Genomic DNA, 20,900 nt, shown 5'->3' with positions numbered 1-20,900 from the left:
GGTAAAATCTACGTAGATTTGTTTAGATGATGGAACATGAAACTAATACATTGTAGAGCTATTAAAGAAGTACGCGGCCGTGTCATTGGCCAAAACACATGGCAAGAAGAAGATTTACATATATAACTAAATGACATTGTTAAAATGACAAAAGTCTGCCATTCAAGTGCATGCATTTTTACAATTATTGCCATAAGAATGTTATTCAATCAATGTATTTTGTCTTTTAGTGCACAGCCGAGCGCTAGCTATATATGGAAAGTTTTGCAATACTTCGCATTCATATAGTGCTCATGTGTACATAAAACAATTTAGCAACTGTACAGATCATAGCATACAATTATCACAAAGTCGGGAACAGGTCCATTGGTATCAATATGTAACAACTCCTTCGATGGACACAATTTTGTAAAAAGATAACAATAGCATACGTAATTGCAGAATATACTTGGGTCCAACACAATTGTTTATGCTATTTTTAAACTGCTGCTGTCTCATCATGATAAATATGTTTATATGTAAGCAATAGAATATTTTTAAACAATAGACAGCCCGTTATTTTTGATCTGTTTCCCATGGTCCTTTTAGAACAACACTAATTTTCTGGCAAAGATTATGCTCGTGTTAATTTTTAGACGACTTCATCACGTCTAAAAGATTTTAATACCGAGTCAATGGCGTAGTGGTTAGCAGATGGATTCGTAACACTGCTCTGTCCCTGGTTTGGTCGACTTATTCATGTATAAATTACTTATTATACGGAGTCAATGGCGCAGTGGTTAGCAGATGGATTCGTAACACTGCTCTCTCCCGGGTTCAGTTGACTTATTCATGTATAAATTACTTATTATACGGAGTCAATAGCGCAGTGGTTAGCAGACGGATTCGTAACACTGCTCTCTCCCGGGTTCAGTTGACTTATTTATGTATAAATTACTTATTATACAGAGTCAATGGCGCAGTGGTTAGCAGACGGATTCGTAACACTGTTCTCTCCCGGGTTCAGTTGACTTATTTATGTATAAATTACTTATTATACGGAGTCAATGGCGCAGTGATTAGCAGACGGATTCGTAACACTGCTCTCTCCCGGGTTCAGTTGACTTATTCATGTATAAATTACTTATTATACGGAGTCAATGGCGCAGTGGTTAGCAGACGGATTCGTAACACTGCTCTCTCCCGGGTTCAGTTGACTTATTCATGTAAAAATTACTTATTATACGGAGTCAATGGCGCAGTGGTTAGCAGACGGATTCGTAACAGTACTCTCTCCCGGGTTCAGTTGACTTATTCATGTAAAAATTACTTATTATACGGAGTCAGTGGCGCAGTGGTTAGCAGACGGATTCGTAACACTGCTCTCTCCCGGGTTCAGTTGACTTATTCATGTAAAAATTACTTATTATACGGAGTCAATGGCGCAGTGATTAGCAGACGGATTCGTAACACTGCTCTCTCCCGGGTTCAGTTGACTTATTCATGTATAAATTACTTATTATACAGAGTCAATGGCGCAGTGTTTAGCAGACGGATTCGTAACACTGCTCTCTCCCGGGTTCAGTTGACATATACATGTATAAATTACTTATTATACAGAGTCAATGGCGCAGTGGTTAGCAAACGGATTCGTAAGACTGCTCTCTCCCGGGTTCGGTTGACTTATTCATGTATAAATTACTTATTATACAGAGTCAATGGCGCAGTGGTTAGCAGACGGATTCGTAACACTGCTCTCTCCATGGTTCGGTTGACTTATTCATGTAAACAATACTTATCACACGGGTCAATTACGCAGCGGTCAGCAGATTTATCCGTACACTGCTATGTCCAGGGTTTGATTGACTTATTCAAGTCTAAGATTACTTATTATACAGAGTCAATGGCGCAGTGGTTAGCAGATAGATTCGTAGCAACACTCCATTCGGGCGCTTTGATTCACGACTGCGGCTAGAGGTCAATACTGAGTGAATTAATACAGTTTTTAGTCTAAATGTTTGGGCGATACGGGTAACAGTTGTAGTCGGCTTCACTGGGAACAAGTTATTTCATGCGGGATTCAAACATCTAAAAGTAAAGTTCAAATTTTCACACATCATGTGTCTTTAAATGCCGCGTGACGGCTGTTCAGGCTACCGGTGCTTGGTTTTGTTGTTGTTATATTTCTTTGAGGTAATGCAGTCCATTTCAATTCTTATATACTATATATCCGATTCAGCCGGTGATAGGTGTTTGAATGATGTTGCCCGTTTCATTGCCTCTCATGAACAAACTCAGAGTCAATCAGAGTCTACAAGTGTTATTTTAGGTTTGTTACGATGTATGCTTCCAACTGATTTGATATAGATTTTTTTTGCAAGTAACCGAAGTGTAATTCTTTGAATCCGTTTCACATACACACCCTGTCATTTCGGAATCAGTAGTGCTTTTACGCCATATGCGCCGAATGTTGATTCCATTTTCTGGGCATACGGGCGAATTTTAATGCCGAATGGCTTTTGTAGCAATCAAAGTGCATGTGTTGACCAACTTGGGCTGCACGTGTCCAAAGGCACGGTAAGATAGATGTTTGCTTATTAGCTCACCTGGGCAATGCTCTCTATTGTATAGACAAGGCTGTATTTTTCGAATGATTTTAATGAAATTTTGTCAAAACGATTATCTTGATGAAATCTAGGTCAAGCTCGAAAATGGGCCATCTTGGGTCAAAAACTAGGTCACTAGGTCAAATAAAAAAACAACTTTTGTATGCTATAGAGGCTGTATTTTTCTTTTGATCTTCATGAATTTTGGTCAGAATAATTACCTTGATAAAATCCTGGCCGAGTTCAAAAATGGATTATCTGGGGTTAAAAAACTAGGTCACTAGGTTAAATCAAAGAAAAACCTAGTGCAATCGATTGAGGCTGTATATCTCAATTGATCTTCATGAATTTGGTCAGAATGATTGCCTTGATAAAATCTAGGTCAAATCCTAATATGGGTCATCCAGGTTTAAAAACTAGGTCGCTTTGTCAAATAAAAGAAAAACCTTGTGTATGCAATAGGGCTTTCATTTTACACCGGATCTTCATAAAATTATATAAGAATGTTTGTCTATATGAAATCTAGGTGGAGTTCATATAGGGTCATCTAGGGTCAAAAACTAGGTCACCCGGTCAAATTAAAGAAAAACCTTGTGTACGCAATAGGGGCTGCAGTTTACACTCCATATTCATAAAATTTAGTCAGAATGATTGCCTTCAAGTTACAATATGGGTTATCCGTGGTCAAAAACTAGGTCACTAGGTCAAATAAAAAAAGCCTTGTGTATGCAATAGAGACTGTATTTTTCAATTGATCTTCATCAAATTTGGTCAAAATGATAGCCTTGATGAAATTGAGGTCAAGTTTGAATATGGGTCATCTGGAATCAAAAACTAGGTCGCTGGGACAAATGAAAGAAAACGTTTCGTATGCGATAAAGGCTGTATATTTTTCAATTGAGATTGATGAAATTTAGCCAGAATGATTGCCTTGATCAAATCTAGGTCAAATTTAAATGAAGGTCATCTTGGCTCAAAAACTAGGTCACTAGGTCCAATTGAAGAACATGCTTGTTTAACTTAAGAGACCACATGTTTGGTCCAGTCTTAATGAAAATTGGTCAGAAAATTCGTTTCCATGAAATCACTAGGTCAAACATGTTTACACTGTTTTGATGTGTTTCTCAGGTGAGCGATCTAGGGCCATCTTGGCCCTCTTGTTTAAGTACATATGATAGATTTCTAGATCTCTTTAGGGGTCTTATCAATTTTTGGTACATACTGTTTCTAAATGGACAAACTAGCTTTAAGTTATGAGAGATTAACTTATTTGAACTAGTTATATAAAAGATATCATGATGTATACAAATAAGACTTTTGCAAAATATATGGAGTTTTGATAAAACCAGACCTACTGAATTTCTTGTTGTATTTACCTAAAAAAATATTAACGTTGAAATTTCTAAATTAAAAAGGGGAATAATTTAGTTAAAATTTATGTCAGAGTTAGGGAACTTTCTGGTACAGGGCCTTATGACCACAAAGTTACGTTTGAAGTTTCAACCCAGTTAACATAGTAGTTCCTTAGAAAAAGACTTAACATAAAAATTTACGTTGACGCCACCACTGCCATCGTTATTGCCGTCGCCGCCGAAAAAGCTACGCCTTAGTCCGCCGTCAATTCCTAATGTCGCAGGCGATACAAAAACTGTTTCAAAACACTCTAAATATGATTTTTGACTATAATATTAAGATTAATTTACCTAGGAACATCAGTGTTAATGGCAAATTAGTACTTTTTATATGAAATGGCGGCCATCTTGAAAAAAAAGACCCCATATTGGATTTTGAAACCAGTCTTTTGTGTATCAGATATAGGTTTTGCACACTCAAAACGTCTTAAAAGATATCTATACCTCCAAATTGACAAAAACGAAGTTGTTATAGGTCTGTTCAAGTAAAAATTATCAGCTTCCTGTGGCTGCCATCTTGAAAAATGGCCGCCATTTTGAATTTTCAAGTAGCTAACGGCTTTTAAAAAAGTAGGCTCAGACGAGTACACATTCCAAATTTCATGCTTGCATCACCAAATGCAGTATTTTCCCGAATAAATGACTTAATCTACATTTTACATGAAATGGCAGCCATCTTGAAATAAAGACGCCATACTGGATTTTGTGACACATTAAAAACAATAATCCATATGGCTTAATCATTTCATTTATGCCCATTCACTAAACGTTAAGTGTTAAGTCAATATTTCAGAGAAAAAAATGTTGAAACTTCAACAAATCAAAGACAGAAAGAAATGTTTACATGAAAATTAAACACCATATAAAATATTAATATTATTCCACTAAACCATTGTCAATTTCCTCCTATATGTTTTGAATTTCGGAAATCGGCTGCATTAAGGGGCCACACTTCTGGACGGTTCAATGCCTTTAAAAACTCACAATTTTTCAAATACTGTTACATGTCTTCGTTTTAACGAATTTGAAACAATGTCCCAACTCTTAAACTTTACATAACTAAGTTAAACATCGTGTTTGACAATTGTTTACTTTTATTGCATCCTTTTTTAAAGGGGGGCAACTCTTTTAGGACATTTTAAGTATGAAATTCTACGAGACGGAACGGTAAAGATGTATTGGACAGATAGGTTGTCTGTAAAGATGTTGTTCGTTTACTAAACATTTATGTGGTTTTGTGATTTACTGCTAAAACCTCCATTGTATAGCTTGATATTCATGTATAATACTCGGTCAGTGTATGGCTTTTCCTTTTTATGTCAAGTCAGTGCTAAATATCTCCTCTGTGCAGAGGCCACCATTTCCTCTTCCTGTTTAGCCAAACATAGTGTAAGGTGTCCAGTGATGAGAGACCTACTGTCAACAAAGACTATTTTTCATGTCCTAAGGATGGTCCTTAATACAGATGGGTTTGGCTGTTTATGTTCTGTTGTGACCAAAATTCAAAATTCCCGAGCATCAACTACGCCGGTAGATGGGTGGTCTGTTATTACAAGCAAATGGTGTTTAAAGCCCACTGTTCCAGTTTCAAATATTGAATCAGCTTCCTTGTCATTCTGTTTACTAGACAACGACGACGTCATCTAAGGAATATTCTCCCTGACCACAAGTGGACGTCGTCAAAACATCGGCATATTATCATTTGCAAGATAAAGATTGCCTTTATTTTGCAAATACTATCATGGATCTTCAAGGATCATGACGTTAACGTCATAATGGTGTCACTCAAGATTTAAGTGCAAAATTATCTTTTTATTTTACGTTTTTTTGTGTGTTTCGTATGTTTTCTTGTTTGTTATAAGCGTTTTTCCTCCGCCCCATTCCCCCTTTAGCCCTCTCCTTTCCCTTGCATTTACGCTACTTTTTGCATCCCCTCCCCTTTACTTTTAGTAAGTTTTTGTGGCTCCTCTTTGTTTTGGCAGCCGAATCCCAAGACGGTACTTGATTGTTTTTTCCTACTGGTGGGGGTGCGTTTGTAAGCTTGTGAATCTATAACAGTGACCTACATTTTCTTATGTGTCGCTTGTTCGTTTTTCTTATGTTATTCAGTTGATCGTCGTTGTGTATTTATCTTTGGTACACGAGTGTCTGCGCTATTGTGGTTTACGTTGTATTGCGACTGTTTTTTAAAGAACATGGCATTACCTTGTATATTCGTCCTTGTTCAACTTTCCTCTTCGGAATCCTCCCCCATCCCCGACCCCATTTCGCCCTTTACCAATTCCTTCCCCTTTATCAAATTAAGCTTATATTAATAGGTACTTATTGGGTGTTTGAAGCAACCCGTCTGAAATATTTTTCCATTACAGCTTCTTTTTGTTGTGGGCCTACTATGTAAATGCGAGGCTCTGGGGCTGTGTTTTTGGTGCTCTATGCTTCCGAGAGATCTACCCTTACCTATTATCTTTTGTAGATGTATGGCAGAAATGTGAGAAATATCATGGCATTCAGGTGCATTTCGTGCAATGATGACAGACGATATCTGTCTTGAAGCTGTAAAGTCAAATACCACAAACGTAACGTCAACGTCACAACCTGCTGTATGTCATACATTTTCCGATAGTTTTATGTATTTTTTTCTTTTATTTATTTATTTTTTTTTTTTTTTTTTTTGGTTGAGACGAACACCTTTATTTGGTTTCGCAACACTAGTCACCTTTATGCCACTGCACTTCGCGTAAAGGTAAACGTAAGCGATATCCGCATATAATCAACAAACGTCATGAGCTACAACTTTTTGAGAAGTAACAGATACTTACCTTGGCTTTTTCACCTCTTTTTAAACACGTTTGATATTGAGTGCCAATTATGAAAATGACTTTGGTATGACGCGGACTGTGGTACAACAGCTGATCTCCTGCCCTCAAGGCCGACACACTACAATTGTACTATTGAGCTATTTGAAACGGCTTGTAAAACATTGCTTGTTTACAAAGGATTGATGAAATCTCTCACGTATAGCTGTATCTTCTAATTAGATTTATTTCTTTATTTGTTAGCTCACGAATCACGAAATGTTTATTTGTTATTTGCTTAACTAGTTTTAATCATGTTGCATCTCGTCTTGACAGATACTTGATCACCGTTCAGTACTTTTTTTTAACCTTTCCAAAACTTTAAAATATAGAATGCATAGAATGCGTAGACTTCTTATTTTTAAATATTTATTAGCATATTTATACATTGAAGTACATTAACCTCTGCTATCTTAAAGAATAAACAATATGCAAACTGATTGGGTATTACGTTTTAACAACCTTTTGGTAATACGTTCTAACAGTGATTTAAGAACCACATCGCTTTCATAATCAGTAAAAGCGCATTTGTGATGTAAATCATTTGAATTGTAAGGTGGTTTTCATCGGTATGACGATATGTTATATATACTTTAGTTATTAAGCTAGTTTGTAACAATAAAATATTTAAATACAGTACGTGTAAACAGTTAATAAAAATACAACGTATATGTAGTATTTTCATATTATTTCATAAGGATAACAACAATATGCCTTTCTCCCACGAGGAAGTTGAGGATATTGAAACTTTTGATATATGAATGAGTAGCTTTAAGCCAAACAAGAAAACAAGAATAAGTTTCATCAGATAAAGAATTACTTTAGTCAATATCCTTGTTTTACCATTTCTAAAGCTTTTGTTTGAAAAGGAGACATAAATAGGCGTAGACAGATGCAACCCTTTTCTTTCCTGATAAGTCTATCCTTTCTACAATCGTGTCATCTTTCCTAGTGTTGAATACAATAAGGAAATAAAAACACCCGAAACTCTTCCTTTATTAGGTGTTGGAGAGATTTTGTTTGCTTTTGAGATATATTAGTAGCAGAAACCCTTAAATATAGGACACGGATAATCATACAACGTAAACCTAGTGACACGTTGCTTCTGCTTTGTATTTGCAGTTGTTTATCTCACCATGTTCCTATTTTTAACAGCAGTTTATTTTTTGTTGTTTTTTATTTATTTTTTTTTTTATTATTTTTTGTAAGTAGCACAATTAATGGAAAATAAAATCAAAGAAAAATCAAACTTGTTTATTAGGAATGAAATGAGATTGAATAGTTATAATCATTTTATAAAAGATATTTGGAGGTTATGAGTATGCGTGAAGGCCTCAAGCCTCCATACAAATTGAATCTTTTCAAAACGTGATTGTGAATACAAAACAAGTGAGGCGGTGACAATTATATTGTTTTAAGGTAGAGGAACCGTAATAAGGTTTTGCAATTTATTTATTCTCCGTATACGATAAAAAATAAATAAAACCATGCACAACGGGTGTACAGAATAACACAGACAATGCCGAGTATCATAGTGGGTCTACAACCTATTCTAAAACATAAATGTAATCATCTTTATCAAGTGAGTCAAGGATTGAAATTGTGATGCCAAATAGAGAGGGGTGGGGGGAGGTATATGTCCTTTAAAAACTAAATATTCAGACTTCATGAGTGCTAATATCTCTTTATTTTATTTTCTATTTTACTTTACAAAAAGGAAAATAAATCATTAATCCATTCAGCGAAAAAAGCAACAACAATGATAAGGAATATGCAGTTGTGTTGCTAATTTCCTGACATCAACTGACAATGTTGTCACCTTGTGTTCCGTCTAAAAGCTCAGTTATAAGTTATACAAGTACTCATCCTGTGAAAAAGATACAAAGAATTCATATTACTCGATACATAAAATATGTTATCTTTCTTTCACATTGTAACGTCTTCTTAAAACGTCTTATGATTAAGGATGACCATTTACAAAAAAACTTGAGCTTCTTTATGACTTGCATACTTAACTCTCTACTTAGTGGATGGGCGGACAATCGAAAGTACACACAAGTCACAAATTTCAGGCAAGCTGTGGAACGCCTGAATAACCTAAATATTTGATAGACATACAAACTTTTCAAATGAAACTAACAAAGCATATACTGAAATGGTTAGTATCTAGGCATTTTTGCTAAAAATTGATACGCATTAATTTTAAAACATGGGTATATTCTCCTTTACACTTGATAATCTCAAATACATTTTATATAGACTATGATGTCATTAGAGACTCCAACAAAACATAATTACGATAGGCAAAATTCCACCTTCGGCTCTGAACTTACCAGTAATTTTTTTTTAAAATAAATCTTACGCAAGGCATTTTCCATTATGACTGTCAATACATTTCTACTAATAATTACATGCATAAAAACCGCCACGATTTTGTCACCAATAAACCTCTGTCTAATTGCAATTCATTTTAGGCCAATCCAAGTTAACCAACCCAATGCACTCATGAGTCATTTAGTAATCAATCTGATGTTATTTTCTCAAGCCCTGTTAAAACGTGTTAATATACATGTATTTTCACTCATTTCGTCTCTAAATGTTTCAACACCAAAATCATCCCATTTATGAAATGATAAAGAAGAATTTTCATTCTTCTAGTAACCATACAGGTTCACTCAACAAAAGATATGATTGTACATCTAAAACATGCGACTGTATTAGTTTTGTCAAATATATATGTAACGCACAAGTATGTATTACACTGCATTGAAAGTATTGTTCATTTCTATCTGAAGGTAACTTTCATAATGGAATATATATCATAAAACTTATTTGTTTTGTTTGTTTGTTTTGGATTTAATGCTGTTTTCAAAAGTATTTCAGTTATGTAACCGCGGGCAGTTAACCTAACTAACGTTCCTGGAATCTGTACTAGTAAAAAGCTCTTCTCAGCAAGTTACAGCCAACTTCCCCCACATGAATCAGAGATGGACGACGAATGATTTAAGACACAATGTCTTTTACTTAAGGTATTAGACAAGTAGTTGGTATTCCCATGGGAACAAATTGTGCACCCCTTGTCGCAGATTGTTTTTTTTTTTTTATGAAAGAGCTTTTTGAGCCTTTTCCAGATACCAGGCAGATATTAAACTGCTTTTTATAATACATCACGCATCTTGATGATTTTCTAAAAGGTAATCCGTTTTTTGGTAAATTTGGTGGGTACTATTTATCCTAGGGAGCTTTGTTAATTAAAAAACAATTGGGTACTGATGCTTCGTTTTTAGATTTAACTTCTATTTGACAATATTATACATCAAAATTTTATGCAAGGGGGATATTTTAACTTTGTTTTTGAAAAATTTTTCCCATTTGGGGGGGAGTACCTCGGGCTCCCTTTTTTTGGGTATATATTTCTAAATTAATTGGGTTTGCGGCGTGTATCGAAAGCATTTCAATGAACGTTCTATATATTCAAGTAAACTTCTTCAGCAAGGTACGTTATTAAAAATTGCGTAAATATTTTGCAAATTTTACTATCGTAATTCTGTTTAGTTTTTTAAAAACAATAGTAATTTAGAGACATTTGCGAGAAGGGTTTTTTAAACCCCTTTTTAAAGATTTCGTAAGATTTTGTAAAATTTGGGGGCATGGTAATTTTCCAAAGTATTTTTTAAATTTTAAAAGTTTTTTTAAAAGAGGTTTCGACCCCCAAATTTTTTTGAGAATACCGCAGTTTGTGTTCAAACCGTTTACGTTGGACACTACGCTTCCCCCTTTTTATTTTTTCGACGAAGAGGGGGAAGGGCTCTATGATAAGCTTTTAAATCCCACCAGGTGAAAATGTTTTGTACTGTTTCTTGTTTCGCGGGCCAAGGGTGTTTTTTTTGGTTTTTCTGTCTTCTGAAAAGGCATTGAGTACTTTCGTTTTTGGGTTTTAAAGGTTTGTTTTTTTATATTTTTTTACACGAGCATTTTGGTTTTACATGCCCGCCCTTTTTTTTCCATTACGTTGTTAGAGATTCCCGGAGGGGATTACTTTTATTTACACTTCCGTGTCTTTGGAAAATGGGGGGGGGGAAGAGGGGGGTTTGGGTGGCCCCATAAAAAGGTTTTTCTCCCCAGTGGTGTTTTTTTCCACGCCCTTCCAAGGCGGGGGCCCCCCTGGTTCCTTTTTTTTTCGTTATTGTCCTTTGTGTAGGGTTTGTGTGTGTCCGTGTGTGTGTTTGTGGTGTGCACGCTGCGGCTGTAGGTTTCGTTTTTTGGGGGGCTCGATTTTGGTAGCATTCCTGTTTTTATTTTTCTTTGTTTTTGGATCACCTGGAGGGGATTACTTTTATTTACCTGTCCCCTTTTTGGAAAAATGGGGGGGAAGAGTGAGGTTGGGGTGCGCCCATAAAAACCCTTTTTTGCCCCCGGGTGTTTTTGCCACTGCCGTTCCCCAAAGGGGGTGCCCATTTTTCCTTTGTTTGTTCGTTTTGTCCCCTGTGTAGGTTTTGTTGTGCGCGCGGGGGGGTTCCCTTTTTTTGTTCGTTACCCTTTTGGGTTTACTTTTTGTGTGTGTGCGCGTGTAGTGTATGTGTGTTTTTGCGTGGTGTGCGCGTCTGCGTGCTGTAGGTTTCGTTTTGGGGGGGGCTGCGATTGGAAAATGGGTTTCCCCTTTTTGATATTTTTTTTGTTTTTTTAACCCCCTTTTTTGAAAGTATTCAATTCCTACCCTAAAAATTTTTACTGAATTCTTAGGGGGGCGTAGGTTCAAGCCCCAATGGGGCCCCCCCCCCTTTTTTTCATTTTCTTTTTTTTGTAAGTTTTTTCTTCTTTTAAGACTTATTATTGATTTCTTGTACAAAAAAAGGAAAACAATGAATCCTATAAGCGATTTCTTGGTGTTCAAAGTAAAGTTACTACAGAAACAGAAGGGATAGAGTTTCACATCTTTAAAAATATTGAGTTACACGCGGTGAAAGTTCTCTATTTTGCTTTCACTCTTAGATTATATATTGTGGAAGAAATTTAGGTAGGTTTTACGTCTGCCCTAAGGTTATTTTTAAATGGAGCAAGCAAAATTCAAAACAGAAACACAGCATTCGATCTTATTTTTTTCACTGTTGAAGTATGCATTCTGACTCATTAAATCCGTTTATTGAGGCACCATAAGAAAAATGATATTGACATTTTTATTTGTGTGTTTTATAAATTGTTTACCAATAGTTGTTATTTCTTTTATTAAATTAATGGTAAATGAGTTCTCTGAAAACGTTTTGGATAGTGGCTATCACTTTGAATTTGTCTCTACTTGAGCTTTAGGAGATACTGTAAGTTATACAAAATTTATAAAAAAAACGGCACGTAAAAGTTGTTTAAAAATTGCAAAAAAAAGTGCAAAACACGGTTACCTTTCAGAATATACCAAGCAAAGGCCATTTTGTAAACATTACTTTTAGTGATCTAATACCTTAATTGTCACGAAGAACACACGGCCAACCAAAGGATCGAACTCATGACCCCGCGATCTGCAGATCGGAGATCGGTACTCTCCCTATTGAGCTGAGTGGCCGGGTTCTTCTAAAAAGATATCCTGGAAACTGTTATCCGTTTCGGTCTAAAGAAAAGCATGCACATATTTGCTTTATAGAGGAAATAATACGAACACTATGCTATCAATTGATATATCCTAACAAAATGGTCAAATAAAACAAAAATCACCAACCTATAATGCAAATGGACAAATTATTCTAAAACTCCAAGCAAGAATTGTTTTTGGCATATCATTCTTTCGAGATATCTTTCAGATATAGATAATATTATAATAAATGTGTTCAGATATTTTTGACGCATCTGTTTAGCCATTCTTATCATGTTATAGCATATTTCACGTTAAAAACCTGTAAGATATTGAACATATCATGTTTAGAAATTACGTACATAAATCAGTTTGCATATTTCAAGTATAAATGTTCAATGATGTTGCAAAAGCCTCATAACTATTTATTCGTGCTTTCAACAGACTAACCTTCATTTTTCAGTGTATTTTCTAACGAAACAAATTAAACAAACAAACAATGGAAAAGGAAATGTTATGCAGATTTTGGATATTGTTTATTACGCCCTTATTATACCACCAGTGTGATACAGCTACGGACGTCAAATACACCGCTGCAGAAGAAATTGACGGAGAGTATTTGCTCAAGATGGGTAAAAAATTTAATAAACCAACATTGACTTTAATAGGTATGGCAATAAGAAATCTACAACCTTGCGGAGAATGGACGACATGGACAGCGTGCACGGCAAGTAGACTTAATCATTTCGGGATCAGAAGACGCACAAGGGAGTGTGGTGTTAATATGAAGATAAATGGAGAAAGTAAAAGTAAGACGGAGAAGGATTTCAGTATTTGTGAAGGTTTTTGCCGTGCAGATTATGTTCTGAGTACAAATGGATTCTGCATTAAAATATACACTTTGACTAAAAATCAAGTAGACGCCGACAAGCAGTGCCAGGCAGATGGTGGAAATCTGGTACATATTGATACAGATATGAAATATGGGGATGTGAAAAATCTAACGGGACTACCTTCTACATATATCTACATTGGTGGACGTCGAAAAGACACAAATTCTCCGTGGGTGTTTGCGAAGGGTTCGCAAAATGGATTCTATAGATGGGCATCTGGACAGCCGGACAATGGATCAGATCAACTATGTTTGATTTTGAAAGGAAGTGATAAACTCATGCACGATGCATCCGGTTCGCCGTCGAGGCATTTCCTTTGTGAATTAAATATGTGAAGGTGTTTGCATAAAAATACTATTAGAATAAAAGTAGTTTAACACTCGATGAACCTTGAATTCGTATATAATATAGTTCTTTGCAATGTATGGCGTAAATAGTTAGGACAAATATTCTAGTGTTGAAGAAAGTTTCTCTTTCAAGTTTATAAACAAGGAAATGAGGAAAATGCAATTTTAAAGAAGTGTTTGCTATAAAAAATATTAACACAGGCATATTGTTGTTGCGTCATGTGCTATTTTATGACAATGATTTACAACCCATGACGTGTGATTAACACGTCACAGATCAGCTGCTATGCTAAATTAAGTGACAAAATATTTTCAGTATAAACTAACATTATCAACATTTTATGTACATGTGTTTGCACTAAAATAACTTAGAGCAGCCTTATATACTTAAATTGAAAGATATAGCTGAAATTTTTGTTTTAGGGGATGGTTCGATCACATCTTAAGTCTGTAAATTTAACAAAACACGCAAAACACTTTTCAAGAGAAGTTATCAACATTAGTTCCATGAGTTTCCTTTGATATTTTAACAATTTTTCGAAACATACATCCGCATGTTGCATTAGAATGCCGAACGTGTATAATCAAATGTGCTTAATGATAATACAATCTTTATTTTTAAGCTTTAGGGATGGTTCAGTTCTAATGTCTGTAAACTTCACGTATCATACAAAACACTATTCAGGAGAATGTTAATGAATTCCCTTGATATTTTGAAAATCTTTTGATATATGCAATATATATATGATATATCCATGCATGAGTTTGTCTGTTTCTCCGAAGTGAAGTTCAAGGCGGTTGAGTTATACTACCTGTATGCACAATGCAGTTCGTAAAGAAGATTATTTTCATATAGATGTCGCTGTAGACGGGTATCCACTTCCTTCTTTAATGCCTTTGTAATAAATAGGAGATTGGACACGTGCCTGTAGTTCTTTAGTGTATCAGATTTTTGAGCAAGTGTCTATAGAGAGGTAATACCCGCTCATTTGGTAAATACCCTTACTCCATAAATTAATGACCTTAAACAAAGTAAAGCCCGCCCACTTAGCTCAGAAGACAGGGCACAGATCTTCAGATCGTAGAGTCGTGAATGCGATCCCCGGGCGAGGCTTTTGTTCTCTGTGACGATTTAATAACAAACATTATGTCTAAAATTATTCGTCCTCCAACTCTGATTCATGTGGGGAAGTTGGTAGGAACTTGTGGAGAACGTGTACTGATACAGAATCCAAGAACACTAGTTACGTTAACTGCTCGCCGTTACATAACCGATGCACTGTTGTAAAAAGGCGTTAATTCGGATTTTAAAAGAAATATCACGATGTCAACAAAGATAATAAAATCTGAAAAGTAGATCCCTCGGAAGCACCGAGAACAAGGCAAACAGTGAAAATTGCAGACTCGGTTTGATTGAGTCTGTTCATGAGCAGTAATGGAAAATGCAACACTGCCTACGCCCCCTAGCACCGGCTTAAGCAGTATTCAATCTTCAAATCTAAATGAGTTGAAATCAATGCTCCCGAATAATAACAGATGAAAAGATATTCTGCTTATAAGAATTATAGCAGTCCAAAACAATGTGTATTCAAAGAGTATTCTAAAGGTTAATAAGCACATTCTTTTCCACAGCCTTTTTGCGTATTGTTTTAAAAACACATGAGACGAAGTTAATTGCCTCAGACATCTGTCTCCACTTCAAGTGAATTGTTTTGAGTGTACTAGGCAGATTGAAGGATAATACTTTGCGAAAATAAACATTTTTACATTTGCCTTTCCGGTATATATTTTCCACCGCCGAAGGCGGAGGGATATTGTTTTGGCGTTGTCCGTCCAGCTGTTCGTTCGTCCGTGCGTGCGTGCGTCGGTGAGTGCGTTCTTGCGTCCGTCCGTCCTAAATCGAAAATATTACATTTCAAAAAATGTATTAACTAAAATCACAAAACCTCACATAATTATTAATTGACATATGACCTTTTGCTCTTTTAAAGTTTTATCACTTTGACCCAGTAAAGGCGCATTTTTTTCCCTTGATTTGTTTTAAAAACATTGAAAATGCTTATAATTCAAAAATTGTTTCAGGTAGAATCACATAACCTAACATAATTATTAACTAGCACCTGACCTTTGCTAACGTTTTACAAATTATCCCTCTTAACCTAGTAAAAGCAGAGTTTTTTGCTACTTGATTTGATAAAAAATATTGAAACTGCTTATAATTCAGGTATTTTAAACCTCACATAATGATTAATTAGTACATGATCTTTGCTCAAATAATGCATTACCTCCCATTTCCCAGAGTCTTTTTCCCTTGATATGATAAAAAATAGGGATTTTTGACCGTTTATAAGTTACCTATTGATGGATCTTCATGAAACTTTACACCTTTAAATATTTTACAATCCATAAATTACCATCATTGGTGGATTTTCGTGAAATTTAAGCGTATGTTTCATCAGGATCTCTTCAGTAACTGCAGATTTATTGTGCTTTATTTGTTTTAAAATCTATAAACTCCCACAAAACGAAGTAACATATTGATTGATCTTAAAGAAACTTGATACAAAAGTGGTTCACTATAGGGCAGAGTTTTTTCCCTTGATTTTGTAAAAAGGAACAAACCGCTGCATGGTCCTTTCGTGCGTAATGTGGTATATCTGGAAATTAGATATATTTAAAATATAGTGCCCTCATTCACAAATCAACTTATTTGGCGGGGAATATACATTCACTGAATTTGCTTGTTGTTCTTCATATGCCTGTCACGATCAGAAAAATAATGCAAAAATAAAAATTAAATATTTGTTTCATCACTGAAGGGAAATATCTTTTACAGCACGATCTTTAAACTTTTGATTATTGTAGTTAACGGAAACTGAACTGATACATGTATCTCATGAGTTATAGAAAATATGTTTTCTAACATATAGTGTTGGTTATTACGAACCAGAGACACTACATAACTATTTTGAAATTCATCTATCACACTAAATGTGCATCAATATGAAAATAAATGATAAACGCTGAAATATTGAATTTCAACAAAAAGAAGCAAATTTTTCAAACGTCTGTATATTTTCAAAATATTATTGGAAACTACAATTATAATAAACTGTGTTAACCGAAAACACCTTTCATTAAGCAAAATCGTTTGCATCCCGGGCAAGACATTCCGGTGTTTTCACCAGTATTGGCATTAATTGTCTGACACGCCCTTACATAAGATAGGTCTCACGCCTTAATTAAATGACATAATAATAAACTAAGATATATTAATGTGCTTCTAAATGTCATTGAAATTATTGCAATGAAAAACAGCCCATTCCTTTTGTTTTCTCCTATTATTTTTACAGTAAGGTATGCAAGAAGCCTCATTGCTGCATGAATAGTTACTCACAAGGTTGTAACAATTGAACTGAATATGCTTTGCCTTTACGTTGTGAGTTATAATAAAACGTTTAACTTTAATTATTTCATTAAGTAAAGAACATTGCTGTTTAGAGGCATACTTCTAAGATAATATTGAAAAATAGAAAATAGATTGAAAAACTTTTCATTTGAAACAAACATTTGATAAATAAACGATGAAACAACGATTGGTTTGGAAGGCAAGTTTTCTTCTTAGCGTCGTCGGTGTGCTTCTGCAGCACGCTCACGCTGCTAACATCAACAATACCCCCGGCGAAAGCATAAACGGACAATATTTATTGGATGTTGGTAAAAGAATTAACGATCCTATGTTACAAGCGATAGGCAATAAAAAGCCTTCATCCTCATTCGTGCGGCGTATGGACCTCCTGGTCACCCTGTACGGCTATAACCCCAGGTTACTTTGGTATAAAAGAACGGACGAGGAAGTGTGGCAATGAACCAGATAGAGTTAATACGGAAACAGATTCCAGTATTTGTAGAATTGGGTGTCCAATAGATTATGATGAAACGACGAATGGATTCTGTGTGAAAATAATACACAACTTTTATAAATCGTATGTTGATGCCGTTGACCATTGCAAAGCTGACGGCGGATACCTGATTCATATCGACTCACAGGCGAAATATGATGATATAACGAATCTCAATGCGTCATTTAAGTCTAGCATGATACGCATAGATGGATATCGCAAAGACATTAGTTCTTCATGGGTGTTTGAGTACGGAACTCAAGCTGAATTTTTCAACTTGGAACCTGGGCAACCGAGCAATAAGCCAGCCGAGTTACGTATAACAATGACTTGGAGCGATAAGCGCATGCAAGATTTCAATTGCCGGCATCCATTACGGTTTATATGTGAAATATTGGTGTAAGTGTGCACGTGGAATCGCAGGAAAGCAATACTACATGTAGCAAAGATCCGGTTCGAGAACAGATCTTAAAGCCCTGCCCTGCGGCTATTAAAATTCTATTGTGTGTATGCAACCCATGATTTCAATAAGTAACAGTTAACGGCCACGCGCCACACTTTATTTCATTAGTTCATAGTCAGGATTTTCATGCTTTGTCAGTGACAATTTAAGGTTAAAAGGTAGGACTGGAGCAGGTCTTTAACTAAATTGTGTGGACAAACTTTAAAATAAAATGTTTGTTTGATTTACATAACAACATAAGTGGTTAATTCAAGGGAATATATGTTACCATGAAAATCATAAGTGCTATCATAAAAAGAGAAATACTTAAATGGCAAAACGTATTTAAACTGATATTCTACGATGCGATTTTCAAGCACAATACTTTATAAAACTGTAAAATGTAATTTCTTACATCTATACACATCTTAATGCATTTGTTATGGGGTATCATTTTACCTGAATACTTGAACATATTTACGCAGGAGACACGGAAAGAGAAGTTTCACGGAGTGCCTAAATTTTTTTGTTCTGAAAATCTAAATGTAAGTCAATTTTGATTCCTTATATAAACCCTGCTGGCAATAAGGGGCACTTTTAATGTCTAGTAGATTAATGCAGTAGCGTATCAGGAAACGGAAGTTTATATATTACTTATTTAGCTAAATGTTTTACTAACAGTCACTATAGCTTCTAATAAAGTTTGTTTGTGAAGATATGTTTGTACTTTAGAAAATAATGTTACTATTCACATTCATAGTTTTTTCATTCAATCGAATTGTCTGAGTACAAGTCCTTTTTCCCTAACATCTATTGAAAATACTCTGTATCGTAAGTTGTTGATGGTTAACAATACAACCTTTCAAAAACAAAGATAATTAGTTTTCATATGTCTAAATTGATTAATTAACCAACCGCTGAAATAAATGAAAAGTATTCTTTAAAAAAGAGTTCTGTGAATTATACTGAGCAGTTATTGAACAACTACTGTTAGGTGTGGTAAATAGTACGTAGTTGTCAAAAGGGACATTGTTTAGATGTTGCAATGTGAAAGTATTACATTGTAACGCTATGGTAGAGTTTTGTTAAAGATGTACGTGTTACCTTGGCCAAAACAGTTAAAGCAAAAGCTGTAATGAAGACTTTTAAGAAACAATTGCACTATTAGATTTAAACGCCAGAAAATTGTGATAAGTTAAATACTTACTAGGATAGCCTTTTTAAAACCATTATGCAAGGAAACGTTACATACTGTAAAATCATTTAATTTCGTGGACATGAAATTTCGTGGTTTTGGTCAAAACGGCAATTTCGTGGGGATATGATTCGTGGATTTCAACTTTTGAACATAAAATGAATTGGAATTTTATTTGTTCGTTGGGATTAAATTTCGTGGATTGACTCAACAACGAAATCCACGAAAATTAGTCCCCCACGAAAATTAATGATTTCACAGTATTTGATTAAATGTCGTTCAAGATCTTGTATTTATATTATCAAATCAATATATTTTGTGATAGCTACCACTTTGACACGACGTATATTAAGCACGAGGTTTTATACAAACCGAACGCTAGCTATCTTTAAAAGAATGTTTTGTAATATTTCGGATTCATATAGTGTTTATGGGTACATAAAAAGTCTTGAATAACTGTACAGATCTTTGCATACAATTATCACAAGGTCGAGATTGGTATCAGTATTTAGCACCCCTTTCAATGGACATAATTTTGTAAACAAAGTCAATTCATAGATACAAAATATGCATACCTAACTGCAGAACATACATTAAACAATCTGGAACAAACCCATTTGTTGGTGCTTTTTTTAAACTGCTGTTTTGTGTGTATGATAAATACGTGTATATGTAAACAAAACAATACAATATTATTAAACAGTGCACAACCCGTTAGCTTTAATGTTTTTCCCCATGGTCTTTTGAGATACAATATATTTATATATATATAGTACGATTTAAAACTACGTTTTTGGCAAAGATTATATTCCTGTTAATAAGGCAACTGAATCACGTCTAAAATTACTTATATGATACGGAGTCCATGGCGCAGTGGTTTGCGGAGGCTCCGTCCTGGGCTTGGTTAACTTAATCATGTCTAACATTAATCAATGGCATAGTGGGTAGAAAGCAGATTGGAAACAACGCTCTGTGCCGGGTATGATTGACGATCGCGGCTGATATGTCGACTAGAGTTCAGTGATGGATGAATTAGTTCAGTTGGTGCATCGGCCTAGTCTGAATGCCAGGCCGATAAGGGTGACGTGTGGAAACAAGTTGTTTGGTTTTGGGATCAGTAATATAAAAGTAAAGTAAACAATTAATGATTCCCAATAATGACTACATGAACCCATTTTGTGTTTTGAATTGTACTTAAAATGTCAGGGTAACCATTGTGCTCGTGTACTCGTCCAACCCTGTACTGATACAAGATGGGTTATCAGACTTCACACAATATACTATGAGGTATGGCTCCTTACACCCACATTCATGTACAGAGCCAGGAGTGTACATGACACGGCGTGCCATTTCTGCCTTTAGCTTGTTCTGATATAGTTGTAACAGTCTCACACCATGAAAATGAGACAGATTATTACAACAACCAAACGTTTTCATAAGCAGGTGTTTGTCGCGTCTCTGTCATACCCTGAATATGATTCAAGTACACTGAAACAATTATTGTTTTCTATGCTCAAGAAGCATTTAGTACTTTGGTACATGGAGCAACAATTCCAGTAAATTTCAGTTTGGATAAGCTATACACCACAAAAAAGAAATGTATTTTAAACTACCTTTGGAAGATAATTTTGAAGTACACCAAATAACAAGCCAGTTGGTTTCGTTACTTAAATACTTCAGTCATTTGATAACTTTTACACCACTGC

General features: G+C 35.1%; 1 protein-coding gene across 1 annotated transcript; it reads left to right on the top strand.

Annotated features, from left to right (window-relative positions):
- The first annotated feature begins 12,642 nt into the window (after nt 1–12,642).
- LOC123550817 (C-type lectin lectoxin-Thr1-like) lies at nt 12,643–14,407 on the top strand. Its single transcript, XM_053542371.1, has one exon. The coding sequence runs from the start codon at nt 12,915–12,917 to the stop codon at nt 13,641–13,643; it is 729 nt and encodes a 242-aa protein (XP_053398346.1). The 5' UTR covers nt 12,643–12,914; the 3' UTR covers nt 13,644–14,407.
- Nucleotides 14,408–20,900: the final 6,493 nt, after the last annotated feature.

The sequence above is a fragment of the Mercenaria mercenaria genome, chromosome 4, assembly GCF_021730395.1.
Source record: "Mercenaria mercenaria strain notata chromosome 4, MADL_Memer_1, whole genome shotgun sequence".
Taxonomy (NCBI): domain Eukaryota; kingdom Metazoa; phylum Mollusca; class Bivalvia; order Venerida; family Veneridae; genus Mercenaria; species Mercenaria mercenaria.
This window is presented reverse-complemented; position numbering and strand designations above follow the sequence as displayed.